We start from the raw sequence: 27,854 nt of genomic DNA on the forward strand, positions 1-27,854 counted from the left end.
AGCCAGGGCAATCCTGTACCCGGCTCCTCGCAGGGCTTCCCACAGCGCAGCCTGCAGAGAGGAAACCAGCTTCCGTGCTCTTGGCCCCACCTGAGCGAGCCATTGCACGGATGTGCTGTGATGCTTTCCCAGTGCTAAAGCTACATCATCTGTTCAGGGACCCATTTCACACCTCACCTACCAAGGATGTGAATTGTTCACAGCATCATCCTTGGACCCTTCTCCCCAACAGGAGCAGGCCACGTGTTTCATGGTGGCAGCGCTGAATTTGACCTGTGATGGATCAAGTGGGGCAGAGGGCAAGGAGGATGAGTGCTATGAAGATGCTGTTACCATCCTTCTACCAACCTAGTAGAAGAAGCCATTGCTGCTTTCTCAGGGTGGATGGCAATGGAGCCCTGTTGTGATGTGATTCACGTTTGGTTACTGGGAAAATGGAGAGGAGCTTTACCGACTATGTGTGAAGCCACATGACATCTAAAATCACAGCAGCTATCAATCCATCCCAAACCCGCAGTGCTTTGTGCAGAGCACTGCTTACAGACGCAGTTCTCAGCCTCTCCCAGCCCTGGCCAGACAGGGAACAGCAAGAACCCAGAGCAATTTTGGCACTGCTAGGAATAGATCGGATCCACGCTGTTCCAGCCCTAGAATGCATCATCTCCATCCAAGAGCTACAACTGCCCATCCCAGCGCTGTTCCTCCATGCATCTTTCCACTAGAGGAAACTTCAGCTGGAGAAGACGGTCTTTCTAAGCTTTGCATCCAAAACAACGTGATTACACCTTGGTTTCTGAGTGTTACGTAGGACAAAGGCAGCACGTCACAAAGCAGGGCCACTCACTGTGGCTTTCAAAGTGAGATTTACATTTGTATCGTGCCTTACGTACCTTGATCTTGTAGAGAGGGCTGGGATGTGTTTGCAGACTAGGTGGCCTGTGAACTGGGCAGATAGTCCAAAATAGTCCTTTTTTGGCTACTCAGAACTGCCAGTGGATTTGTGCCTCTCGTCCAAATGGTGCTTTCCAGCCCTGCACTCCCAACTTTGGGCCAGAGCCCTTCACAGTTGGCTTCTCAAGCCCCAGAAATGCATCTTATTAATTTGAATCGGTGCCGTCCCCTTCTCTCATTTACTGCTTATTGCAGGAGGCTTTGGTTGTGTGTGTGTCAGCATCAGGACGCTCTGAGCTCAAGGCTCCTGCCTGACGTTGGCTGACCTCTGCTGCCTCTGCAGCTTGGGACTGGCCTGGCGTTTTTCAGGCGGGAGAAAGGTGCTTCTGGTACTCTGGCACGATCAGAAAGCATCAGCGTTTGCGTTATAGCAACACCTAAGAGTCCTGCTGGGTTAAAACCACCAGCGTGAATGACTGTGAAGAACATGCAGGCTCCTGCTCCCAAGGAAGGTTATGTCTTTCTAGCTAGCACAGTCCCTTCAGATTTACTCCCCAAAACAGCCCCAGGCAACAATCCGTTTGGTCCTCATGTCTTCTGCAAGCACAGCAGCCCCATCCCCAGCAATGCACAGCAATCCAGAGTGAAAGAGGTGCCAGCACACAAATGGAAAGCAACCCTTGCGCCTGTGCTGGCAGCATCCGTCACAGGCTGGTGGCTGCGTGCGAGCTGTTGGTGCCAAAACAAGACACAAAGATGGTCCCTCACCTGCCCGCGCTGACGATGCTGCTCACCTTCAGCGTGCTCTGCGAAGCAGTGAAAGGCATAAAAGCAAAGTCAAGTCATCTCCCAGCCTGACTTGGGCTCGCAGGACCCCATGGACTTGCTCCCTTTTCTTCTGCAGCGAAAGCTGGCGTGCACGCTCCCAGATAACAGCTTTTACCAAGGAAACCCGGCATCTTTAGGAGGAGCTGAGAGGTATAAAAAGCAGGTGCTGTGCAAAGAAGACAGCAGAGCCTGCAAATGGAGAGTTCCCTCGCGGGCAGGTGGGAAACGCGTCTTGCTAGCAGGAAAGAGGGCTGGGGGAGGTTTGCTGACACCAAGGTGGTGTTGGTTACAGAGCTCGCTGATTTGCCTATTTTGTGACTCAGTGCACATCTCCATAACGTTAGCTCACCCACCTCCTTCCCCAGCCTCCAAGGAATTGCTTGTTATTTGTATTCGCGGCTAATTAAAACCTCTTCAAGCTCAACCCCCTGATTACGGAGAGAGGGCTGAGACCACAAGCAGAGCACAGTGGAGGATGCCACAGCCCATAGGCTGACCCCACACCACCCTGCAGACCCCACGTTTGCAGTTAGGGCATTATTTACTCTGCTACTAGCAATGCTCTCTTAAAATATATTGAAGGAGAGATTGGGAAAATGAAGTGTATGAGATTTAGCTCGCACTAGAGGATTTCAGCATCCAAGAAAGCCAGAGTGTCCAGTCCCTCAGACTTAATAGAAACCTCCTGCTTTATTAATGTTGCCTTATTTTTTATTTTTTTTTTCCCCTTGTCCACAGGTCCTGGGCAGAAAGTCAAAGCTGTATTTGAGGAACTTTCCTGGAGGTTTTCATTAATAGCAGGGCCAGCCAGGGAATCCACTGCAAATGTAAAAATAATAGATTTGAGAGCCCTAAAAGGATGGAGATTTACTCACTGTGGAAATATTAGGGAGAAAGTAGGAGCGGGGCATTCCCATGGCTCGGCGTTGCCTGCCTGTGAGCTTTGAAAGCTGCCCGAAGGCCAAGGAGATGCTGGGGAATGGGAGCAGGAAGGAAGGTTGCCTCTGAGCGGCACGGCAAGGCAGCTGCGGCGGCTCTGCTCAGCACTGATCTTCCACTGCTGGTGGACATGCCTAAACATAGGATCGTTTCAGGTCCTTCCCAGGCTAAAGAGAAAAAGGTTAGGTGGACAGAGAAGATCTGCTCCTTGTTCACACCTTGGAGATGAAGGTGCAGGGTGGTGCTGATCCTCAGCAGGTCAGGAGGGACACGCAGAGATGTGCGCAGGAGAGAGGGATGCTGCTTGGTGCGAGAGAAGGACAACAGCATCCAGTTCTTGTGGGGCTGCTGAGACCACGTCCCTTGCTTCCAGCTGACTCTTGCCAACAGGACTGTAACCGTGGGATAGGGGCCGTGAAACAGAAACTATAGGATCAGGTTGAGATAATTAGTTTGTAACCAAGGTAATAAGTAATGAAGCTCACTGACCATGGCAAGGTACAATGCTGCTATGTCCCATGTACAGTCCCTACCAAACTGAACAATAGGTTTGGAGATGTTAATCTTATGAAGTAAGTCGTTATGGACAGGTGCATCCACAGCAAGGATACTGCGCATGCCTGCATGAAGAAGGTCACGCAGCGGGCACGGTTGCGAGACCACTGACGACCACCAGAGACCCTTGAGGACCACCGACTCAAATCACTGAGCATGCGTGATGGGGAGGAGAATATGGAAATGGATTCTAAGAAATGATTATCATAGGACTGCCTTTTCTGAGAAAAACGATGAATATGTATGTTTTGATCCTACATAACCTGTGTGTTGGTGATCACCTGGCATGCACGTTGGGTGGAGCTATCCCCCGTGCATCCAGCGCTGCAATAAAGAATGCCTGCCTTTTAACACTACATTGGTGTTACGACATTTATTCCCGGGTTTCGGTGACAGTTTTTGGCAACCCAGATGGGACACTGCTTTTGAACCTCGACGGATCTGTGGGATCGCAGGACCTCCAGCCAGCACCGGGTAATTCTCGGGGAGAACCTCCGATCCCCGGACCGAGGAGCTCTGAGCAAGACCCCTGGGAGAGGTAAAGGCATTCTTATTTGATCTGAATATTTGCACGAGTTGAAGGCCTTATTCAAGGAGCCCCGTGGCTCTCACCACCGCGACGGGACAGGCCCACACCAGGAGCATGAGAGGCCTGCTCGTAAGGCGCGGTGAAAGCTGCGCAGAGTTGGGCTAGGGAGACGTCTCAGGGAAAAGTCTCTGCTAAGCGAAAGCCTGTGGAGCAGGGCCCAGAGGGGAGGGGAAGCCTCCAAGGTTGGGATTTTGGGTGGCAGGAGAAATCCCTGGGATTTCCGGTGGCAGGGGAAATCCCTGAGGGAGCTCTAACACGGGTTGGGGTCCCTCTGACTGAGTGCTTGTGATAGTGCACAATCACAACCACTAAGTCCCTGCGAGATGGGCACTTTTCCAAGTAAGAAACCAATCCCACGAAAAACACCACTGGGATGCATTTTGGAGCACTGGAAAGATCTGGGAAGAATTGATCCTTTGACTCGGGAACAATTGATTGAACATTGTGATCACTGGTGGCCACCGTATACTTTAGAGAGTGGGGAAAAGTGGCCGGAAAATGGGACATTGCAGTATAACACAACTTTGCAATTGATGCTGTTTTGTAACAGGGAGGGTAAATGGAATGGAATGGCATATGCAGATCTGTTTTTCACACTGCGAAATCATCCGGAATGGCAAAGGCAATGTGGATTGGTTTCACCTAGTTCTGCGGTAATGGCATTAAAGGGGCAGGAACCTGATAAAAATTTGGCAAAGGTTGCTCGGCTTGTGATATTGGTAAGCGGTGTTTTAAATGTGAATTTCAAGCAGATGATGTTGAATTATTGGTTGCACCTCGTAGTAGGCTAGGAAATGATCAGGGGGATGAAAATCTGGAGGGTAATAATGCTTCCGCCCCTCCTGTAGAAGGGGAGGCGGAAGGATTCAGCCTGGTTGCTGGGAGGACAAGGGGAAGAGGGGGAGGAGACGGATTCACTCCCCTCCAGGCCCCTCTTCAACAGGCGGTTGGTAATGAGGGTCCGGTAATGGTAAAAGTTCCCTTCTCAATAACTGATTTAAGAGCATGGAAAGAAACTGCGGGCACTTATCGGGATGATCCTGAAAGAGTTGCCAAAGTAGTTGAAACAATAATCAGAACCCAAAACCCCAATTGGGAGGATTTGCAAGTAATGTCGGATACTTTGTTGGAAGATATTGAAAAGAAAATGGTTGAATATGGCCAGAAAACAAGTAGAAGGAGCTCATGCTAATGGGATTATACAAGGGACAGTGGACCAGAATTTTCCACCTACAAATCCTGAGTGGGACCCTAATCAACCGGGGCCCAGAGGGATGCTGACTAGATCTCAGAAGTGGATTTTGTTTGGCATTAGACATGCAATGCCAAAAGCAATTAATCGGTCTAAACTTTATGAAGTGAGACAAGAATTAAATGAGTCCCCTTCAGCCTTTATGGAAAGACTAAAGGCGACTGCTAGAAAATACACTAATTTGGACCCAGAGAAGAAAACAAACCAAAAAACCCACAAACAAAACCACAAGCAAACAAAAAAAAACCCGCCACAGAAGAAGCTATACAATTGGCCTCTATATTTATGGGACAATCAGCCCTAGAAAAAACTCCAGAAACTGGAAGGGGCTGAGTCCAGAGACTTAGGCGAAATGCTTGAAGTAGCCTGGCCTGTGTATAACAACAGAGAAAAAGAAAAAGAAGTCAGACAAATGTGAAGGGATGGAAAATTCTGGCAATCTTGACTGAGAATAATAAACATGTAAAGCAAAACTCAGCCATAAATCAGCAGAGGTTGTTGGTGCGAGGGGACGAGAAGAGAACTGGCCTTTCTTCAAACTGTTTTAATTTTTGTACATGCCCGAATGCCTGTTGCCTTTATTGGGACGAGATCTATTAAGCAAATTAGATGCGCAAATAATTTTTAAAGATGGAGAAATTAGATTACTAACACCAGAATTAAAGCCATAGAGGCGAGAGTGTTTATGTTACAGGATTCCTCCAAGGAGGAACAGAGTCCAGAAGAAGTGGTGGACAATGCAGTAACCCCTTTGGTATGGGCAAGTGAAGTTCCAGGACGATCCAAACTGGCAGAACCGGCAAAGGTGACTTTAAAACCTGGAGCCAAGCCGGTAAGACAAAAACAGTATCCTATTAAGTGGGAGGCTCGGAAGGGATTAGAGGGATTAATTACAAAATTTTTAGAATATGGGTTGTTAGTAGAATGTGAATCAGAATACAATACCCCTATATCACCAGTAGGGAAATCAGGAGGCAAGGAATATCAATTAGTTCAGGATCGAAGGGCCATAAATCAGATAGTTCAAGATATACACCCAGTAGTGGCCAATCCATACACTTTACTGACATCTTTGAAAGAGGAACATAAATGGTTTACTGTACTGGATTTACAGGATGCCTTCTTTTGCATACCTCTGGATACAAAACGTCAAAGCATATTTGCTTTTGAGTGGGAAAGTCCTGCTACAGGACAAAAAATGCAACTAACATGGACTGTACTTCCGCAAGGATTTAAGAATAGCCCCACGCTATTTGGAAATCAATTGGCAAAAGAGTTAGAAATGTGGAAGAAACAGAATCAAGGAGAAGGTACACTGTTGCAGTATGTGGATGACATTTTGATAGCAGCAAAAAGCAAAGAAACATGTTTTGAAATGACCATCAGTTTATGGAATTTCCTGGGCCAAGGAGGATACAGAGTTTCCAGAAACAAAGCCCAGACAGGGAAAGACGCAGTGATTTATTTGGGATTTGAGATATCTCAAGGACAGAGACAATTGGGAAATGAAAGAAAAGAAGCCATTTGTCAGATCCCCGAACCTAACAGTCCAAAGGAACTGAGAGCCTTTCTGGGAATGACTGGGTGGTGTCGGCTCTGGATTCTAAATTATGACCTGCACGTGAAACCCCTATATGAAGCCCTGAAGGAATCCAAAGACCAATACCTGACTTGGACACCTGAATGCCACAAATCATTTAAAGAACTCAAAAAGGCATTAATGATGGCCCCTGCATTGGGTTTACCTGATCTAACCAAACCTTTTGAGCTGTTTGTGCATGAAAGGCAACATCTGGCCCTTGGAGTGCTGGTGCAACGGCTGGGATCTTGGAAGCGACTGGTGGGGTATTTCTCCAAACAACTTGACAACAAAATCCTACCGAGAAATTGGGACATGATTGCCTGCTGACAATTGAACAAGTTTATTCCAGCAGGCCGGACCTGAAGGACGAACCTTTGAAGGATCCTGATCGGGAACTGTTTACGGACGGAAGCAGTTTCGTGCAAGAAGGGAGGCGAATGGCCGGGTATGCTGTTGTTACCACCGACGAGGTATTGGAGTCAGGGACACTACCTGCAAATATATCAGCGCAGAAAGCAGAATTGGTGGCGTTAAAGCAGGCTTTACGGATGGCAGAAGGGAAAAGGGTAAACATTTGGACGGATTCCAAATATGCATTTGGGGTGATCCATGCTCATGGAGCCATCTGGAAAGAAAGAGGACTGTTATCGGCCCAAGGATCACCGATAAGGCATAAGGAGGAAGTTCTTCAGCTCCTACAAGATGTGCAGAAACCAAAGGAAGTGGCTGTAATGCATTGCACCGCTCATCAATTTGATGAGACGGTAATCGATTGGCGGATAAAGCTGCAAAGGAGGCTGCAGGACAAGGTATCCTTGCACTAGTAGCAGTAAAACAGATGAAAATTCCAAATTTCAAAGCAAGATACAGCAAACTAGATGAACAATTGGCAGAGCACTTAAAAGCATCTCAGAATAGGGAAGGATGGTGGGTAACACCAGAAAATCAGGTAATAGTAACTCCGCAAGTTATGTTAGAACTTGCAAAAGAGAAACATGAGCAGACACACTGGGGTGTAGGTGCTACGGTTACAAGTTTAAGAACATCTGCAATGTGTCTAGGATAGGAAAATATGAGTGGAAGTCTGGAAAAGTTACAATTTCAAAACTTCCAAAGGGGGGAAATGTAACCGTGGGATAGGGGCCCTGAAACAGAAACTATAGGATCAGGTTGAGATAATTAGTTTGTAACCAAGGTAATAGGTAATGAAGCTCACTGACCATGGCAAGGTACAATGCTGCTATGTCCCATGTACAGTCCCTACCAAACTGAACAATAGATTTGGAGATGTTAATCTTATGAAGTAAGTCGTTATGGACAGGTGCATCCACAGCAAGGATACTGCGCATGCCTGCAAGAAGAGGGTCACGCAGCGGGCACGGTTGCGAGACCACTGCCAACCACCAGAGACCCTTGAGGACCACCAACTCAAATCACTGAGCATGCGTGACGGGGAGGAGAATATGGAAATGGATTCCAAGAAATGATTATCATAGGACTGCCTTTTCTGAGAAAAACGATGAATATGTATGTTTTGATCCTACATAACCTGTGTGTTGGTGATCACCTGGCATGCACACTGGGTGGAGCTGATTCCCCGTGCATCCAGCGCTGCAATAAAGAATGCCTGCCTTTTAACACTACATTGGTGTTACGAGGTTTATTCCCAGATTTCGGTGACACTGGGAAGAGACTCAGGCAGCTACCGGCCATGGGTCTGCTTCCACCTTATACAAAAGTCCTCTGGCAGCTGCCTTGCAGGAATCTGGAGGAACTCTCTTACCCAAGAGTTCTGCTCCCTCCTGAGGTGGCCAACAGACACTGCAAGTCCTGGCAGGAAGCCTGAGCCACTACAAACCATGGTCATCCTTGCAACAGGAGATAAAAACTTTTTGAGTGGGTACCTTTCAGGAGTCTGCGGAGAGAAAGCAGACTGCACCCCACCAGAAATACTTTGCAGCCACAGGGGGGGCGTGCTTCAGCCCTGAGGAGGCAAGACCAACGGAAGAACTACCGCTGAGGAGCTCCTGGGGCACAGGACGCCGAGGGGTCCGGGAGAAGCCGAGGGGTCCGGGAGAAGCCGGGGGCTGGACGGGCCGGAGCGGCCGGGCCTCAGCTGGGGACGGGTCGCTCCCCTCAGGCCTTCCCACCTCTCTGCCGCCTCCCCAGAGCAGCGCTGGGATTGGGCACTGCACGCAGAGCTCTGAGTGGCCGCGCTTCCCACGGCAGCAGCCGATTGGCTGCCGCAGTGCCGGCCGGCTGGCCGGGGAAGGCTCTGGGCTGAAGGCGGGCAGGGGGCGGTTGTCATGGCAGCCTGGCCCGGCCCAGCCCCACAGCCCTGGCTGACGCCACCAGGGACGTCAAAAGCACCTCCAGCAGCCAGGGGCCTGATCCTGCCCTCGCAGATAATGCTGCAGCTCCTGCTGCTGCGAAAGGCAGGATGCTAAGGGCAGCCCACCTTGCGTAGAACAACAAACTACCGCAGACGAGGCCTATGGCTTCAGACCATAGAAATATGGCTTTGTACCCTCAGAACAAGTCATTAGGATCAAAACAGGAGGATTTAGTCCCCCAAAATGAGGCTTCAGGACCTCAAAGTTTGGGCTTGGACCCTGGAAATGAGGCTTTCGGTCCTCAAAGGTACTGAGCGCTTGGGCCCTACAATGAGGCTTTCAGCCCTTCCAATTAGACTGTAGGCCAGGAAGAGTTAGACCCCAAAATGAATATCTCGACCATAAACGTGACTGTTTGCACACTCCAAATGAAGCTTAGGCCCTTAGAAATGACTCCTTTTACTCTCCAAATAAACCTTTGGACCCTAAAACTCAGGATTTGCTTTTGAGGTGAGGGCTTGGACCCTGCAAAGGAGCATTTAGGCTGTCAAAATGAGGCTTGGGACCCTTAAAATGAGTGGAGGGATCCTAAAAATGAGGCTTTGGGCCCTGAAGAAGAGACTTGCAAACAGAAATTGTGCCTTTAAACTCTGAATGTGAGGCTTTGGACCCTAAAAATTACTATTTGGACCCGATAAATGAGGCTTAGAACCCTAAGAAGGAGGCACTGGGCCCTGAAACTGAGAGTTTGGACCCTCAAGCTTTGGGATTAGAAACCAAACCCAAGGATTTGGACAAGAAAATGAGATTTTGGACTCCAAAAGAAAGATCTGGGCCATATAAATGAGGTTTTGGAGCCTCCAAATAAAGCTTTGGACCCTAAACCCCAGCCTTTGATCCCTAAAAAGAGGGTTTAGTCCCTACAGATCGGTATTTGGCCCCTCAAAACCCAACTTTGGGCCTTAAAAATGAGGCTTTGGAGCACATAAAGGAGGCTTTGGTAACTCCATATGAGAGTCTGGATCTGAAAATGAGAGTTTGGATTCTTTACATGCGGCTTTGTACCATCACTTGTGGCTTTGTAGCCTACAAATGAGGCTTTGGACCGTGAAATCGGGGTTTGTGTCCTGTAATAAGGATTTGGACGCTATAAATGCAGCATTGGCTCCAAATCATGCGGTTTGGGAGCTTCGACTCTCAACATCTGAGTTTCTAAACTAAAACTGAGGCTTTGAACTCTAAAAATTAGGCCTGGTACCCTAAAAGGAGGCTTAAAACACTACAAATGAGTCTTTGTATGGTGAAAATGAAGATTTGGATCTGAAGCAGATTCTTAGAGCCTTAAAAACAAGGCTTTCAGTCCTGAAAAACATGTTTGGACCCCGAAAATGAGGCTTTGAACAATGAAAATGAGGCGTTGAGCCCCAAAATGAGGTTTTGTTTTCTGAAGCGAGGGTTTGGATGAATAAATTGACGCTTTGGACCCTAGAATTGATGCTTTGGACTCTATAACTAAAACTTTGAAACAAAAAATTTTGCTTTGGGACCTAAAACGATAGTTCAGACTCTATAAATGTAGCTTTGGACCTTAAAAAAAGTGGGTTTGGCCCTAACGATGAGCATTTACACCCTTAAAATGAAGCTTTGGGCCTTAAAAATCAGTCCTAAAATAAGACTTTGATCTGTAAAAGAGGGGTTCGGACCCTGTGAATGAGAATTTGGACTGTAAAAACAAAGCTTTGAGCCCTATAATGTAAGGTTTGGAAACAAAAATGAGGCTTTGGACTCTGAAATGAGCTTTTGTGTCTTCAAATGAAGTTGGGATCCTAGAACGGAGGCTTTGGAAGTGAAAACTGCGACTTTGACCCTGAAAATGATGCATCAGGTCCAACTGAAAGTTTTTGGACCCAAAATGAAGATTTGGACCCTAAAAATGAGGCTTTGGACTTTATAAATGAGAGTTCTGGCCATCAAACTTGAGGTTTGGAAAACAAAAATACGACTTTAGGCCTTAATAATGAGAATTTGGACACAAAACCCATGAGGCTTTGGACCCTGAAAATGAGGCTTTGGGCCCTAAAAATTACAGGCAGTATCCTAAAAATGAGGGAAATGGGGCTTTAGGAGCTGAATTGAGTGTTTGGACGTGAAAATGAGACTTTGGACCCTAAAGCGAGGCTTTGGACCTTCACAGTCGGACTTGGGTCATTGAAAATGATGCTCTGGGCCCTTCAGATGAGTCTTTGGACCTTAAAACTGTGACTCGGAACTTCGAAGTAAGCCTTTGGACCCTAAAAACAAGGCTCTGGAGCCAAAAAAAAGGGCTTTGGACCCTGAAATGAGGCTTTGGAAGCAAAACCTAAGACTTTGGAAAGGAAAATGAGGCTTTACACTCTAAAAAGAGGATTTCTGCCCTAAAAATGAGGTTTTAGACCCAAGAAATGAAACTGTAGCCTGTAAAAAAGTGTCTATGCGTAATAAAAGACAAGTTTGAAGCCTGAAGTTGAGGATTTTAGCCCTCAAATGAGGCTCTGGGCACTAATAAGGATGGGTGAGATGCTACGAATGATGCTCTGGACCCTGAATACGAGGGGAACCTCTTGGTTCCTCTATGGCCCCACAAAATGAAGCTTTGGTCCAGAATACAGGGCTTTGGGCACTCCGTGGAGGCTTAGAGCTGTAAAAGAGGGGTCTGGGCCCTCAAAAGGAGAGTTTGGAGGGGTTCAGCCTTGAAAACGGGACTTTGGAAAGGCAAATGAGGTTTTGAATGCTGAAATTAGCTTTTGTGCCCTAAAATGATGCTTTGGTACCAAAAGCTAAGGTCTTTGGAGGCTTAAAACGAGGCTTTGGACATGAAACAACTGAGACTAAAATTTTCCCTAAATGAGAAGTTCGGATGCTAAAATGAGGCTTTGGACTCTAAAAATGAGGCTTTGGACCCTCCGAAGTGTGGAGTGGATCCTAAAAATAATCCTAAGACTAAAGACTGAGGTTCCTGAAAATGAGGATTTGGTCCCAGCAAAGGAGCCCTCGGGCCCTTAAAATGGGGCTTTGAACCTTTGAAGTAGGGTTTGGAACTTAGAAATGAGGGCTTGTTTCCTAAAAACGAGGCTTTGGACCTTAAAAATGACTATTTGGACCCCCAAAGGGGTAATTTGGGCCTTTAAAAAGTGACGCTTTGGGCCCTGAAAATGAGGCTTGCCTCTTGAAAATGAGGGTTTGGGCTTTAAAAACGCGAGATTGGACCATTAAAAATGAGGGCTTGGACACTTGTATGAGGCTTTGGACTCTGGAAATGCCGATTTAGGCTCTCAATTGAGGCTTTTGGAGCCTTAAATAGGTTTTAGTGCCTTGAAGATGCAGCTTTGGACAATAAAAACATGTAGATGCTTTGTGCTGTAACCACGATGGTTGTGACTCAAAAATGAGGCTTTGGAAGTTAAGAAGGAGAGCTTTTTACCCAAAGGGTGGGCAGCTCTTGTAGCCAGAGGGACAAGACTTTGGTGGTGTTGATACCTCCCTCCGTTGGGCATGTCCTTGAGCAGCCTGATGGGACCTGCTCTGAGCACGGGGTTGGGCTGGAGACCTCTCGATGTCCCCTCTGACCAGAATTATTCCATGATTTTGTGATTTCCCTCAGTAGAAAGACCTGATTTGACACGCTCAGCTAGACAGGGGGACATTACAGACTCCCCAGCGAGAGACACAACTCAGCCCAGCACTGAGCTCCTGGTTCTGGGCAGATCTCTCCATTTTGGCACTTCAACAATGTGTTCAAATTTCCAGCCTGGCACCCCCGGATCTCTTGCAAACCGGTGCAGAAAGATCCGGCCCTGCAAAGTGGCCTTTGGCTTGGTAGACCCTCATCATTCGGCCCTTCTCCCAGATGCTGGAGGGGTCCTAAGTAGAAGCTTCCTTTAAGGACGGTTGGGTTCCTGGGTTGAGTAGCATGGATTTGGGCAAGGAGAAAAATGCCAGGTAACAGCAGGGGACACGACTGCCATAGCGCTGGGACAGGAGATGGGCCTTCTGTCACTGCAGGTGGCCCATGGGTTGGCCAGAGGGCCGATCTACTTGGAGGATTTCAGAAGTAGAGCCAAAAATAGAATATAAATTGGATAAACGGGGAGATAAATAGGATGGTAAAGAGATCTGGCTCTACCCCAAGTGGAAGTAGAAAGTCCAGCCCAGTGGAGCTGGGCTCAACCTTGCTCTCGTGCCTTCCTCGTTCCCTTATGGCCCTGGGTGAAAGCTCAGGTGCCTCCACTGCTCCTGCGTGTAGGTGCCCTTCATGTCTCCCCAGCTGCACTGGTATCCTCTCCTTTCCCCTCCAGGGACATTCAGTGCTTCGCTACATAGCTCCAAGTGCCCGCTTTCCCTCTCTTGCCCCAGAAAGCTGGTTTCTTTCCATAGCAGCCATGCAAAAGGTCCCCTGGATGGAAAAAGACCTGAGGAAGGTCCCTCAGGTGGCCTTGCTTCCAGCGCCATGTTGGGCTGATCTCAGAGCCATGGCCAACTGTAAAACCCCTCTCCCCTGTTCCGGTCAAGGACCATTGGGAACAACAGAAGAGTCGACGCTTTTTTTGCAACTTCTCCTTTGTGCTTTTATTCATCTCCTTCCTGGGCTCCTCGTGTTCTGAACACAGATGGGTTTCTGCAAAAGAAGAGAGACTCTTCTCAAACAATACTGCAGGTTTTGGGAACTCTTTCCCCACACGCAGACCCCTTAGATGGCTTCAGGTGAGGACACTGAGCGGAGGGCAGCCGTTTCTCTCCCTCTGCAGCTGCTCCAGCAGCAGCGGTTTGCTCCCAGGCTGTGCCAGACCCACCCAAAAATCCTTTCTCTTCCCACCAGGGATCTAAAGCAGCAATGAGCTGGGAAGAAAGAGTCCCCTCTCCGGCCCAGAGCAGCCTTGCGGTTAGTCAGGCCTTCCAAACACAGCCAAGTAACATGGCCTTGTGTGTTGCCTGAGGCTACAGAAGAGAGGGCAACACTGGAGAAGGAGAACCTTGCCCCCGGTGATGGAACTGAGCCCCCCGTCAATCAGAACCAAGGGCTCTTGGAAGAGTCCCCACTGTCCCTCTAACTCTGCATTTCTGCAAGGAAATAGCACCCAGAACGACACAGATCCCAATCACCTACCTGTTGGCATCACCTCAGGCGGTGCTCCCTCAGCTCCAGGCACTCCAAGCCATGATCACTCCAGCCAGGGCCACTCCATCCTGGAGACCACTGATGTGGTCTTTGGTGGTTGGCATTGCGCAGACCTGGACCTCTCGTAGATTGGTGGCACCAAAAGGGAGGGATCAAAGCTGTATCCAGCTAAGATGGTCTTCTGTGGCTCTTTCAGCACTGACCAGAACATCTCAGGCCTTGATCTCAGTAATTCTGTTGTCTCAGGTCTTGGTGGCTGTGGCACGAAGACCTTGTAGGTGGGCTCCTCGGGCAGCCTGGTCTCAGAGCTCAACGATGGTAATTTGCTTCCAAAGGGAACTTTCTGTTCTCCTTGTCCCCCTCCTCTGCAGCTCCGAGATTTTGCTGCCTGCGCTTGGCTGTGCTTCGATTCTTGGCCCTGCTTCGACGCTTGGCCCTGCTTCGACGCTTGGCCCTGCTTCAACGCTTGGCCCTGCTTCGACGCTTGGCCCTGCTTCAGTGCTTGGCCCTGCTTCAGTGCTTGGCCCTGCTTCGACGCTTGGCCCTGCTTCGACGCTTGGCCCTGCTTCAGTGCTTGGCCCTGCTTCAGTGCTTGGCCCTGCTTTGATGCTTGGCCCTGCTTCAATGCTTGGCCCTGCTTCAATGCTTGGCCTTTGAGCTTGGCTTTGCCCTTGGGTGTGCTGGTCGCAGGTTGCTTTTCGCCAGAGGAGCCTCCTTTCTCCTTTGCTTCTTGGAGCTGTGGAGCTTCCTGAGTCAAGGTCGAAGAGGCAAGCAAGGACAGTTCAGCAAATGCCACTAGAATTGGGAAGGAGAGACCTTGTCAGAAGAGCATTGCTGGGATACTACCGGCCCTGGTGACATGTAGAGGTGCTCAGGCCCCCTCTCTGGTGACACGCAGAGGTGCTCAGACCCCTTCCCAAAACAATGGCTCCCCTCGCAGCCACCCCGACACTGGGGCTTGCCTGGCACCTCAGTTCCAAGGTGCAACGTGGTTTTGTGACCGTGTTATCAGCATCAGATTTCAGAATGAGGAGCCAGTTGGTGCTGGGACAGGGACTCTTGCAGAGGGGTCATTTCCCGAGGGCCTTGGATTGCCAGCCTCCCACTGCGCCCTGGGGCACATCCCACCCTGGGGTTCGGTTCTGTGGAAGCCATGAAGTCATTAGCAGAAAAGGCGGTGCCGAGCTGTCATGAAGCTAGGGCACTAGTCAGATCTTCTGACAATCATCACTGAAGGATTTTCCCCGATATATCACAGAAGCAGGATGGCTATGCTGCGGAAAGGAGCCAGGAGCAGCTTTACATTTTCTGTGCTGGTTGAAACCTGGCAAAACCTCTTCTTTCTTCTCCTTGTCCTCACCAGCAACGTTTCTCCTGGGAGGGTTCCTTGGTGGTTGTTTGCGCACAACATACATTTCAAACCTGGAGACAAAGAGATGACACCAGCATGACCCACAGCACGACCCACAGCACCACCAGCCCTTGCCACTTGCCACGATCCCCTGCTCGCACACAGATTTTGGCGTTGCACAAAACCCCCCTTTTTCCCCGCGCTGACTACACCCCATCCCCAAGGACTATCGTGGGAAGTGAAGTCAGCCTGCGAAGAGTTGCCTGAAGTCCTCCATCTTTCCCATCAGATCTGCCTCACACAAAGGACTGTGGGCAGGGGGGACATGTCGCTGCCTGGTGCCCTCGTGGCAGGACACCTGTGGTCACATGGAGCAAATGCTACCAAACCACACCTGAGCAACTAGAGGTCACATCTGCAGATGTACTCACTCAGGAAAGATGATGAGACGGCCAGAAAATGTCAGAGAAGCCAGAGGTACCACTGGGGACACCACCATGTCCAGCAGCTGGGGGACCTGTAACGGCGGAGCACAAAGATGGCAGGACATCCTCAGCGTGGCTGAGCCACTCAATATCGGAGGAGCCTGAGGCAGTGAGGGTTGGTAGGACCGTAGCTCTCACCTGGCCTGCGTGGCTGACCAAGTTCTGGTGGGCCACTCACAAGCAGTGCTGGGGCACCGCTGTGCAAACCACCTGGGCCGTGGAGAAGCCAAAATGCTCACCTTAAAAGTAGCTTTCTCATAGTTCTCCTTCCCAGACATCCTCTCCAAGAAGCTGAGGTAGAACTTCATTTGTACCCTCGTGCCTTCGATGAGGAGCACGCCCACGTCCCTCAGGACAAGGGCAACGTTCTCCCCCTTTTCCAGGCAGTGAGAGAGGAGGGACATGGTGCCTTGAATGCAGTTCTCCACTTTCTGCCGGGACACAGAAGCAGCTTTGGCCACCCTGGCATATTTCAGGGGCTCCAGCTCCTTATGGCCTGTAAAAACACACGAGAGGGATGGAGGTGCTCACCCAGTGGTCCTTCTGCAGGGGTTTCCCAAGGGCTGCTTGTTGCAGTCATTGCATTGCCCACAAAAACCCCCATTTTTGGACCTTCTCCGCAGAGAGGACAGTTTGCTTTGGAGAAGCGTCTCGGATCCAGGGGAGGGATGTGATGACCATGCAACCAACCAGGGTTTAATCCTCCTGCTTACCGGGCAGGTAGTCTTTGTTGTCCCTGAGGCTGTGGACAACCACGAGGTTCCTGGCCAGCCGAAACACGGGCCTCTGGACAATCACCACCTCATCCCCAGCCTGGATGCATGTGGGGACCACGTCAAAGGAGCCAACGGAGGGAATTCGGACCCCCTGCAAGCGGAAGAGAAGGGAAAGGCAGAAGGGTGAGGACTGGCCGGAGGAAAGAGCTAGAGGTGGTCCTGTCCAGGGATGGCGCTTCAAGCTGGATCCTGCCCAGTCCACGAGCTGGGGCAGTGGGGAGAGCTTTGGGGAGGAGATGCCGAGTCACAGAATCATAAAATGATCGAATACCAGGTTGGAAGGGATCTCAAGGATCATCTGGTCCAACCTTTCTTGGCAAAAGCACAGTCTAGACAAGAGGGCCCAGCACCCTGTCCAGCTGAAGCTTAGAAGTGTCCAATGTTGGGGATGTGTGCCCTCCCTCTGGACCACCCTCTCCCCACCCCCTGGACAAGGTCATGGACAAAGAGTTGACCCACCTTCCGCAGCAGCAGTTGTTCTTGGATGTATTCGGCCACCGCATCCCAGATGGCTGTTCGCACTGGAAAGCAAAGGAAAACCAGGTCATGATCCATATCCACCGGCTCTCCTCTCTATACCACCAACTCCTGAGCTGTGGTGAGGTGGCTGACACAAAGAGTCATCACCATCCCCAGCCTCGTATGGAGACATCTCTGAGATGGCTGCAGTGCTGAGTCTCACCCAGACAACGCCACAACCTTTGGTCACCACAATGTGGTGGCTGTGGATGCCTGTACCTTTGGCACTGATGCTGGACATCATGAAGGTGTGCTCCATGCCATCCCAGAAGTCCATTTTGATCTGCCTCATGTGGGCAGGTCGCTCCTTAGTGGCAACAGCCATGTGGGAGCTCATCCCTGTTCGTCCTATGGACACTTCTCCAGGGTGTGGGACCCACCGCCCTGCAGCCCCTTTTATACCCCTGTGCGACCGTGTCACAGACTCAGTGTGACATCATGGTGACGCGGCCACTGCTGACTATGCTGCCCATTGTGACACGGCCACCATCAACCTGCAACCTGCTGTGACACGGCCACCGTGCGCTGCTGATCATGGGGACGTGTCACCCACTGACCTGCTGGCCCTCTGTGACGGGGCCGCCACCGCCCCTGTGCCAGTGCCTGGTGATCATACGGGGCCCAGGCCACGGCTCCTTCCTCTGTGTCCGTTGTCCAGCTAACGTCTGTCCGTGCTCTCTCAGGCCCATGATTCACAGATTGGTAGGGGTTGAAAGGGACCTCTGGAGATCATCTAGTCCAACCCCCCTGCTAGAGCAAGATCACCTGGAGCAGGTTGCACAGAATTGCGTCCAGGTGGGTTTTGGATCTCTCCAGAGAAGGAGACTCCACAACCTCTCTGGGCAGCCTGTCCCACGGCTCGGTCACCCTCAGAGTAAAGAAGTTTTTCCTCATATGCAGATGGAACTTCCTGTGTCCCAGTTTGTGCCCGTTGCCCCTTGTCCTGTCACTGGGCACCACTGAGAAGAGTCTGGCCCCATCCTCTAGACACCCACCCTTTAGATATTGATAAGTGTTGATCAGATCCCCTCTCAGCCTTCTCTTCTCCAGGCTAAACAGCCCCAGCTCTCTCAGCCTTTCCTCATACCAGAGATGCTCCAGGCCCCTCATCATCCTCACAGCCCTCCGCTGGACTCTCCCCAGTAGTTCCCTGTCTGTCTTGAACTGGGGAGCCCAGAACTGGACACAGAACTCCAGATGTGGCCTCACCAGGGCAGAGCAGAGGGGGAAGAGAACCTCCCTCGACCTGCTGGCCACATTCTTCTTAATACACCCCAGGACACCATTGTCCTTCTTGGCCATGAGGGCACGCTGCTGGTCATGGAGAGCTTGTTGTCCACCAGGACTCCCAGGTCCTTCTTCACAGCGCTGCTTCCCAGCAGGTCAACCCCTAACCTGTACTGGTGCCTGGGGTTGTTCTTCCCTAGGTGCAGGATCCTACACTTGCCTTTGTTGAATTTCATATGGTTCCTCTTTGCCCAGTTCTCCAGCCTGTCAAGATCTCGCTGAATGGCAGCGCAGCCTTCCGGTGTGTCGGCCACTCTTCCCAGCTTAGTATCATCAGGAATTTTGCTGAGAGTACACTCTGTCCCCTCATCCAGGTCATGGATGAATATGTTGAGTAAGACCGGACTGAGCACTGACCCTTGGGGCACCACTAGATACAGGCCTCCAACTAGACCCTGCGTCACTTATCACAGCCCTCTGCGGGTTAGAACACAACCCTAGAATATCTCAAGTTGGAAGGGACCCGTAAAGCTCATCGAGTCCAACTCCCTGCTCCTCGCAGGACTACCTATAAACCTAAACCATATGACTAAGAGCATCATCCAGATGCTCCTTGAAGTCTGACAGGCTTGGTGCCGTGACCGCTTCCCTGGGGAGCCTGTTCCAGTGACCTCCAGCCCTCTCAGTGAAGAACCTTCTCCCAATGTCCAATCTGAACTTGCCTTGATGCAGCTTCATTCCATTTCGTCATGTCCCGTCACTGGTCACCAGAGAGAGGAGATCAGCACCTCCCCCTCGAGCAAGTTGTAGGCTGCTATGAGGTCATCCCTCAGCCTTCTCTTCTCCAAGCTGAACGAACCAAGTGAGGCTCAAAAGGAGGCTTTGGATATGTAACAAATAAGGCTTTGTAGTGTAAATGAGGAGTTTGGATCTTAAAATGAGGCTTCGGCACCTAAAAATGAGTATTTGGACCTTTAAAATGAGGCTTTGGGCTCTAAAAATTGCAGACTGTATCCTAAAAATAAGGTTTTGGTTCCAGAAAAGGAGGCTTTGGTAGCTGAAAATGAGGCTTGGGACCCTCTAAATAAGACTTTGACTGTAACGTTCAGGCTTCGGGCCTTCAAAATCAGACTTTGGGCCTTAAAAATGATGATCTGGGCCCTTAAAATGAGTCTTAGAAACTTAAAAGTGGTGCTTGGAACCTATAAATGAAGTTTTGGACACTAAAAATGCATCTTTGTTCTCTAACATTGAGACTTTGCAAACAAAAAGTGTGTCTTTGGATCTTTGTGGCGACGCTACTCCTTATAATAGGTTTTTGGCACCTTAAAATGAGGGTTGACATCCAAATATGAAACTGTGGGCCCTAAAAAAAATCTATGGGTAATAAAAGACAGGCTTGTACCCTAAAAGTGAGGATTTCATTCCTCAAAACGAGGCTTTGGACACTAAAAATGTGTCTTTGAGTTCTAAAAGAGAGGTTGGACCATAAAAATGAGGGTTTGGACACTCAAGGTGCAGCTTGGACCCAAAAATCGACTGGCTGGATCCTAAAAATGCCGCTTCGAAACCTGAAAATGAGGCTTTGCAAACTAAAAATGCTGCTTTGGGCTCTAAGAAGGAGACTTTGCAAACTACAACTGAGTCTCTAGACCATAAAAATGAACCTTTGGGGCCTAAAAAGAGGCTTTCTGCCGTAAAAGTGATGTTTTAGACCCTAAAAATGAAAAAGTGTGTCCTAACGAAAGGCTATGCATAATACAAGACAGGCTTGGCCCCTACAAATATGGCTTTGGACTCTAAAAGTGAGGCTTTGGACCTTCAAAATCAGACTTTGGGTCCTTAAAATAATGCTTTGTACTGTTAAGATGAGTCTTTGGACCTTAAAATGGGGGTTTGGAACCTATAACTGAGGGTTTGTACCCTAAAACTGAGGCTCGGGACGTAAAAATGAGGCTTTGGGCCCTAAAAAATGAGAGTTTGGACACTCGAAATGTGGCTTGTACCCTAAAAAAGCCTGGCTGCATGCTAAAAATGCCACTTTTGAGCCTGAAAATGAGGCTTTGGACTCTAAAAAGGACACACTGCAAACTGCCACTGAGAATTTGTATCATAAAAATGTGGCTTTGGAGACTAAAATGAGTCTAAGCCAAAACTAAGACTTTGGAAAGGAAAAATGAGGCTCTGGACACTATAAATGTAGCTTTGGACCCTAAAACAATGCTTTCTGCCCTAAAAATGAGGTTTTAGACCCAAGAAATGAAACTAGTCCCCCCCAAAAGGCTATGGCTAATAAAAGGCAGGTTTGGGCCTTTAAAATGAGGATTTTGGCCCTCAGAATGAGTCTCTGAGCACTAATAAGGATGGGTGAGATGCTACAAATGATGCTTTGGACCCTGAATACGAGGGGAACCTCTTGGTTCCTCTATGGCCCCACAAAATGAAGCTTTGGTCCAAAATACAGGGCTTTGGGCACTCCGTGGAGGCTTAGAGCTGTAAAAGAGGGGTTTGGGCCCTCAAAAGGAGAGTTTGGAGCCTCAGAAGGAGGATTTGGGCCTTAAGAAGGGAGCTTGGAGCCCTGAAAATGGGGCTCTAGAAATGAAATTGAGGTTTTGAACCCTGAAATTTGATTTCGTGTCCTAACATGAGGCTTTGGTAGCAAAAACTAAGGGTCTTCGCCCCCAAAAATGGGTCTTTGGAGGCTCAAAACTAGGCTTTGGACGTGGAACAAATGAGTCTTTGTTCCCTAAATGAGGAGTTTGGACCTTTGCTGTGGTTTAACCCAATCACACAGCCGTTTAATCACTCCCCACCCTGCAGTGGGATGGGAGAGAACTGTAAAAAGGTAAAACTGGAAGGTTGAGATAAAGACAGTTTAATGGGACAGAAGAGGAAGACGATGATGATGAGGACGGGGAAAAAAAGAACAATTGCTTAGCCAGCCAGTGTTGCCACGGAGAGGTAGCCAGGGGCTGCAGGGAAGATTTGGGATCGCGGAAGAATCACCTCTGTGTTTGTTGGGATGAGACCTATTACAATCCCTAAATGCCCAGATCCGTCTGTGCCCAGAAGGGGTAGAACTTAGAGAAGCAAGGATCTGTCTCACTGCCAAAAACATGCCCGAAACTCCTGGGGTTCCACCTGAAGTTGTTAAAGTGCCTTCAAAATTGTGGAGCTCCTGCAGAATGGATGTGGCTTTATTGAAACCGGCACAATCGGTCTCCATAAAAACAAAGGGAGGAAAGCCGGTAGCAATCAAGCAGTATCACATTCCCAGAGAAGCAGAAAAAAGTATTCAGAAATGAATCAACCAATATCTGAAAAAAGAGGTTTTACGATCATGCAATTCCCTGTATAATACCCCTTTTTACCTATAAGCAAAAATCGGTTAGACAAAGGAGGAGATCCAGAATATGAGTTTGCACATGTGGTTGTACCCCACCTGGTGGTTCCAGACCCACCAACAAAATTATTACAAAGTCCACCTTGCGCAAAATACTTTAGTGTTACCAATTTAACAGCTGCATTTATCGTATTCCTATAGCAGAAGACAGCCAGCATCTGTTTGCATTTATGTGGAAAGGCCAACAACTAACGTGGACCCTCTTGCCCCAGGGGTTCACTGGGTCTCCTATGATATTCTCCCGTTTGCTTAAAGACAACTTGACAGATATTATATTACCTGGAGGTTCTACACTTGTACAATACGTAGATGATTTGTTACTCGCCAGCAAGATGCATGAAGACTGCTTGAAAGATACTGATATCCAGCATCGAAGTTAAAGAGTTAATCATGATTCTGTAGCTAAGAAGTTACAGATAGTTCTTCATAGTTCCATAGTTAAGAACGTCACAGATAATTCTGCAAATAGTTGCTAGGTACTGCTAAGGATGACTATTGTACAGTCCTACCATTATGTTAGTTAATATTCACCCAAACGATGTATCAATTAAGACGTGATTGTCAAGAGGTAGAAGAAATTGTTAGTCTGATCAACAGACCCTGAAGAACCATTTCGAAGTGCCAGAAATCTTGAGAAACTAGGGGAAAGGTAATTTGGGCCAGGGTCTCTGCGACCACTGACCCGTGAGGTTTGGACCACAATACGATTTGTCTGTGTAGAACTTTAGCAGAAAAAGGTCACCGTCATCTCTTTCTAAGCTTCAGCTGTGTCAGCAGGAAGGAACATATTTAGGATTCGTATTAAAAGAAGAACAAAGATTAGTAGACCCAGAACAGGTCCTTTGCATGAGAACAAAGGAGTAGCCATCAGAGTCCTTACTCAACAGCTACTTCCGCACCACTGCCTTGTGGCTTTTTACTCAACTCGGCTGGATCCTGTAGTGGTTTCCTGCAACACCCGCCACTGACATTGCAAGTACCCGTGGAAGCCAGGTGCATACTCCTGCCCTATCAGCTCCTCAGCCTCCTATGACATCACAAGCACCTGCGGAAGCCAGGTGCATACTCCTGCCCTATCAGCCACTTAGCCACCAGTGACATGAGAAGCAGCTGGACAAGCCAGATGTCCTTTCATTCCCAGTCAGATACTTGGACCACAAAAGGACCTCTGCAAGCCAGGGGCCTGCTCCTGCCCTATCACCTACTCATGTACATGTGACCTCACAAACACCTGCACAGCGCACATGCGTGCTTCTGCCCTGACAGCTAAAGAGCTGCCAGTGACATCACAAACACCTCTACAAGACAAGTCCTCATCCTGCCCTATCACCTCTTCAGGCACATGCGACCTCACAAGCACACGCTTGTGCTCCTGTGACATCACAAGCACCTGGTCAAGCCAGGTGACCATGCCTACCCTACAAGGAACTGTTCCTTAAGTGAAATTAGAGGTCGTGCACAATCCCTGTTCCCATGCCTGCTCCATCATCGACGGTGCCACAGGCAACATAAACTCCTGCGTAGGCCTGTTTCCCAGGCATGCGTTATCAGGAACTGTGCCATAAGTGATAGCAGACGCACCTGCAGAAGCCAGGATCCTGAGCCTGCCCAAACAGGACCTGTGCCATACATGACATCAGAAGCTCCTGCACAAGCCATGTTCCCACGTCTTCCCTATCAGCTACTGCGGCAGCAGTGACATAAACACCTGCACAAGCCACATTCCCTCAACTGCCCTATCAGGAACCATGCAAAGAGTGACATCAGAAGCTCCTGCATAAGCCAGGTTCTTGCGCCTGACATAGGAACCACACAGGCAGCTGTGAAATCAAAACAGCCGCATAAGTCAGGTTACCGTGCCTGCTGTTTATAAGCCAGTCAGTCGCAACCCATGACATCACAAGCACCTTCACCAGCCAGGTTCCGGTGCTTGCCATATCACATTGTCAGCCAGCCTTGACATCACAAGCATCTCCACAAGCAATGTTAGAGCCTTAAAAACAAGGCTTTCAGTCCTGAAAAACATGTTTGGACCCCGAAAATGAGGCTTTGAACAATGAAAATGAGGCGTTGAGCCCCAAAATGAGGTTTTGTTTTCTGAAGCGAGGGTTTGGATGAATAAATTGACGCTTTGGACCCTAGAATTGATGCTTTGGACTCTATAACTAAAACTTTGAAACAAAAAATTTTGCTTTGGGACCTAAAACGATAGTTCAGACTCTATAAATGTAGCTTTGGACCTTAAAAAAAGTGGGTTTGGCCCTAACGATGAGCGTTTACACCCTTAAAATGAAGCTTTGGGCCTTAAAAATCAGTCCTAAAATAAGACTTTGATCTGTAAAAGAGGGGTTCGGACCCTGTGAATGAGAATTTGGACTGTAAAAACAAAGCTTTGAGCCCTATAATGTAAGGTTTGGAAACAAAAATGAGGCTTTGGACTCTGAAATGAGCTTTTGTGTCTTCAAATGAAGTTGGGATCCTAGAACGGAGGCTTTGGAAGTGAAAACTGCGACTTTGACCCTGAAAATGATGCATCAGGTCCAACTGAAAGTTTTTGGACCCAAAATGAAGATTTGGACCCTAAAAATGAGGCTTTGGACTTTATAAATGAGAGTTCTGGCCATCAAACTTGAGGTTTGGAAAACAAAAATACGACTTTAGGCCTTAATAATGAGAATTTGGACACAAAACCCATGAGGCTTTGGACCCTGAAAATGAGGCTTTGGGCCCTAAAAATTACAGGCAGTATCCTAAAAATGAGGGAAATGGGGCTTTAGGAGCTGAATTGAGTGTTTGGACGTGAAAATGAGACTTTGGACCCTAAAGCGAGGCTTTGGACCTTCACAGTCGGACTTGGGTCATTGAAAATGATGCTCTGGGCCCTTCAGATGAGTCTTTGGACCTTAAAACTGTGACTCGGAACTTCGAAGTAAGCCTTTGGACCCTAAAAACAAGGCTCTGGAGCCAAAAAAAAGGGCTTTGGACCCTGAAATGAGGCTTTGGAAGCAAAACCTAAGACTTTGGAAAGGAAAATGAGGCTTTACACTCTAAAAAGAGGATTTCTGCCCTAAAAATGAGGTTTTAGACCCAAGAAATGAAACTGTAGCCTGTAAAAAAGTGTCTATGCGTAATAAAAGACAAGTTTGAAGCCTGAAGTTGAGGATTTTAGCCCTCAAATGAGGCTCTGGGCACTAATAAGGATGGGTGAGATGCTACGAATGATGCTCTGGACCCTGAATACGAGGGGAACCTCTTGGTTCCTCTATGGCCCCACAAAATGAAGCTTTGGTCCAGAATACAGGGCTTTGGGCACTCCGTGGAGGCTTAGAGCTGTAAAAGAGGGGTCTGGGCCCTCAAAAGGAGAGTTTGGAGGGGTTCAGCCTTGAAAACGGGACTTTGGAAAGGCAAATGAGGTTTTGAATGCTGAAATTAGCTTTTGTGCCCTAAAATGATGCTTTGGTACCAAAAGCTAAGGTCTTTGGAGGCTTAAAACGAGGCTTTGGACATGAAACAACTGAGACTAAAATTTTCCCTAAATGAGAAGTTCGGATGCTAAAATGAGGCTTTGGACTCTAAAAATGAGGCTTTGGACCCTCCGAAGTGTGGAGTGGATCCTAAAAATAATCCTAAGACTAAAGACTGAGGTTCCTGAAAATGAGGATTTGGTCCCAGCAAAGGAGCCCTCGGGCCCTTAAAATGGGGCTTTGAACCTTTGAAGTAGGGTTTGGAACTTAGAAATGAGGGCTTGTTTCCTAAAAACGAGGCTTTGGACCTTAAAAATGACTATTTGGACCCCCAAAGGGGTAATTTGGGCCTTTAAAAAGTGACGCTTTGGGCCCTGAAAATGAGGCTTGCCTCTTGAAAATGAGGGTTTGGGCTTTAAAAACGCGAGATTGGACCATTAAAAATGAGGGCTTGGACACTTGTATGAGGCTTTGGACTCTGGAAATGCCGATTTAGGCTCTCAATTGAGGCTTTTGGAGCCTTAAATAGGTTTTAGTGCCTTGAAGATGCAGCTTTGGACAATAAAAACATGTAGATGCTTTGTGCTGTAACCACGATGGTTGTGACTCAAAAATGAGGCTTTGGAAGTTAAGAAGGAGAGCTTTTTACCCAAAGGGTGGGCAGCTCTTGTAGCCAGAGGGACAAGACTTTGGTGGTGTTGATACCTCCCTCCGTTGGGCATGTCCTTGAGCAGCCTGATGGGACCTGCTCTGAGCACGGGGTTGGGCTGGAGACCTCTCGATGTCCCCTCTGACCAGAATTATTCCATGATTTTGTGATTTCCCTCAGTAGAAAGACCTGATTTGACACGCTCAGCTAGACAGGGGGACATTACAGACTCCCCAGCGAGAGACACAACTCAGCCCAGCACTGAGCTCCTGGTTCTGGGCAGATCTCTCCATTTTGGCACTTCAACAATGTGTTCAAATTTCCAGCCTGGCACCCCCGGATCTCTTGCAAACCGGTGCAGAAAGATCCGGCCCTGCAAAGTGGCCTTTGGCTTGGTAGACCCTCATCATTCGGCCCTTCTCCCAGATGCTGGAGGGGTCCTAAGTAGAAGCTTCCTTTAAGGACGGTTGGGTTCCTGGGTTGAGTAGCATGGATTTGGGCAAGGAGAAAAATGCCAGGTAACAGCAGGGGACACGACTGCCATAGCGCTGGGACAGGAGATGGGCCTTCTGTCACTGCAGGTGGCCCATGGGTTGGCCAGAGGGCCGATCTACTTGGAGGATTTCAGAAGTAGAGCCAAAAATAGAATATAAATTGGATAAACGGGGAGATAAATAGGATGGTAAAGAGATCTGGCTCTACCCCAAGTGGAAGTAGAAAGTCCAGCCCAGTGGAGCTGGGCTCAACCTTGCTCTCGTGCCTTCCTCGTTCCCTTATGGCCCTGGGTGAAAGCTCAGGTGCCTCCACTGCTCCTGCGTGTAGGTGCCCTTCATGTCTCCCCAGCTGCACTGGTATCCTCTCCTTTCCCCTCCAGGGACATTCAGTGCTTCGCTACATAGCTCCAAGTGCCCGCTTTCCCTCTCTTGCCCCAGAAAGCTGGTTTCTTTCCATAGCAGCCATGCAAAAGGTCCCCTGGATGGAAAAAGACCTGAGGAAGGTCCCTCAGGTGGCCTTGCTTCCAGCGCCATGTTGGGCTGATCTCAGAGCCATGGCCAACTGTAAAACCCCTCTCCCCTGTTCCGGTCAAGGACCATTGGGAACAACAGAAGAGTCGACGCTTTTTTTGCAACTTCTCCTTTGTGCTTTTATTCATCTCCTTCCTGGGCTCCTCGTGTTCTGAACACAGATGGGTTTCTGCAAAAGAAGAGAGACTCTTCTCAAACAATACTGCAGGTTTTGGGAACTCTTTCCCCACACGCAGACCCCTTAGATGGCTTCAGGTGAGGACACTGAGCGGAGGGCAGCCGTTTCTCTCCCTCTGCAGCTGCTCCAGCAGCAGCGGTTTGCTCCCAGGCTGTGCCAGACCCACCCAAAAATCCTTTCTCTTCCCACCAGGGATCTAAAGCAGCAATGAGCTGGGAAGAAAGAGTCCCCTCTCCGGCCCAGAGCAGCCTTGCGGTTAGTCAGGCCTTCCAAACACAGCCAAGTAACATGGCCTTGTGTGTTGCCTGAGGCTACAGAAGAGAGGGCAACACTGGAGAAGGAGAACCTTGCCCCCGGTGATGGAACTGAGCCCCCCGTCAATCAGAACCAAGGGCTCTTGGAAGAGTCCCCACTGTCCCTCTAACTCTGCATTTCTGCAAGGAAATAGCACCCAGAACGACACAGATCCCAATCACCTACCTGTTGGCATCACCTCAGGCGGTGCTCCCTCAGCTCCAGGCACTCCAAGCCATGATCACTCCAGCCAGGGCCACTCCATCCTGGAGACCACTGATGTGGTCTTTGGTGGTTGGCATTGCGCAGACCTGGACCTCTCGTAGATTGGTGGCACCAAAAGGGAGGGATCAAAGCTG

General features: G+C 48.9%; 1 protein-coding gene across 1 annotated transcript; it reads right to left on the minus strand.

Annotated features, from left to right (window-relative positions):
• Positions 1-16,094: 16,094 nt before the first annotated feature.
• On the minus strand, positions 16,095-18,224 carry LOC129197896 (coiled-coil domain-containing protein 81-like). Its single transcript, XM_054806700.1, has 4 exons — positions 17,475-18,224; positions 17,196-17,257; positions 16,674-16,827; positions 16,095-16,456 (listed from the first exon to the last, which is right to left on the minus strand). The coding sequence occupies exons 1-4, from the start codon at positions 17,590-17,592 to the stop codon at positions 16,095-16,097; spliced, it is 696 nt and encodes a 231-aa protein (XP_054662675.1). The 5' UTR covers positions 17,593-18,224.
• Positions 18,225-27,854: the final 9,630 nt, after the last annotated feature.

This window comes from Grus americana, chromosome 30 (genome assembly GCF_028858705.1).
Source record: "Grus americana isolate bGruAme1 chromosome 30, bGruAme1.mat, whole genome shotgun sequence".
NCBI lineage: Eukaryota > Metazoa > Chordata > Aves > Gruiformes > Gruidae > Grus > Grus americana.

Coding starts and splice junctions, on each gene's coding strand:
- LOC129197896 (XM_054806700.1), bottom strand. CDS start 17,592: ATGAGCTCCCACATGGCTGTTGCCACTAAGGAGCGACCTGCCCACATG. Junction 16,828..17,195: donor AACAACTGCTGCTGCGGAAG/GTGGGTCAACTC, acceptor TTCCGCTTGCAG/GGGGTCCGAATTCCCTCCGT. Junction 16,457..16,673: donor CAACAAAGACTACCTGCCCG/GTAAGCAGGAGG, acceptor GTGTTTTTACAG/GCCATAAGGAGCTGGAGCCC.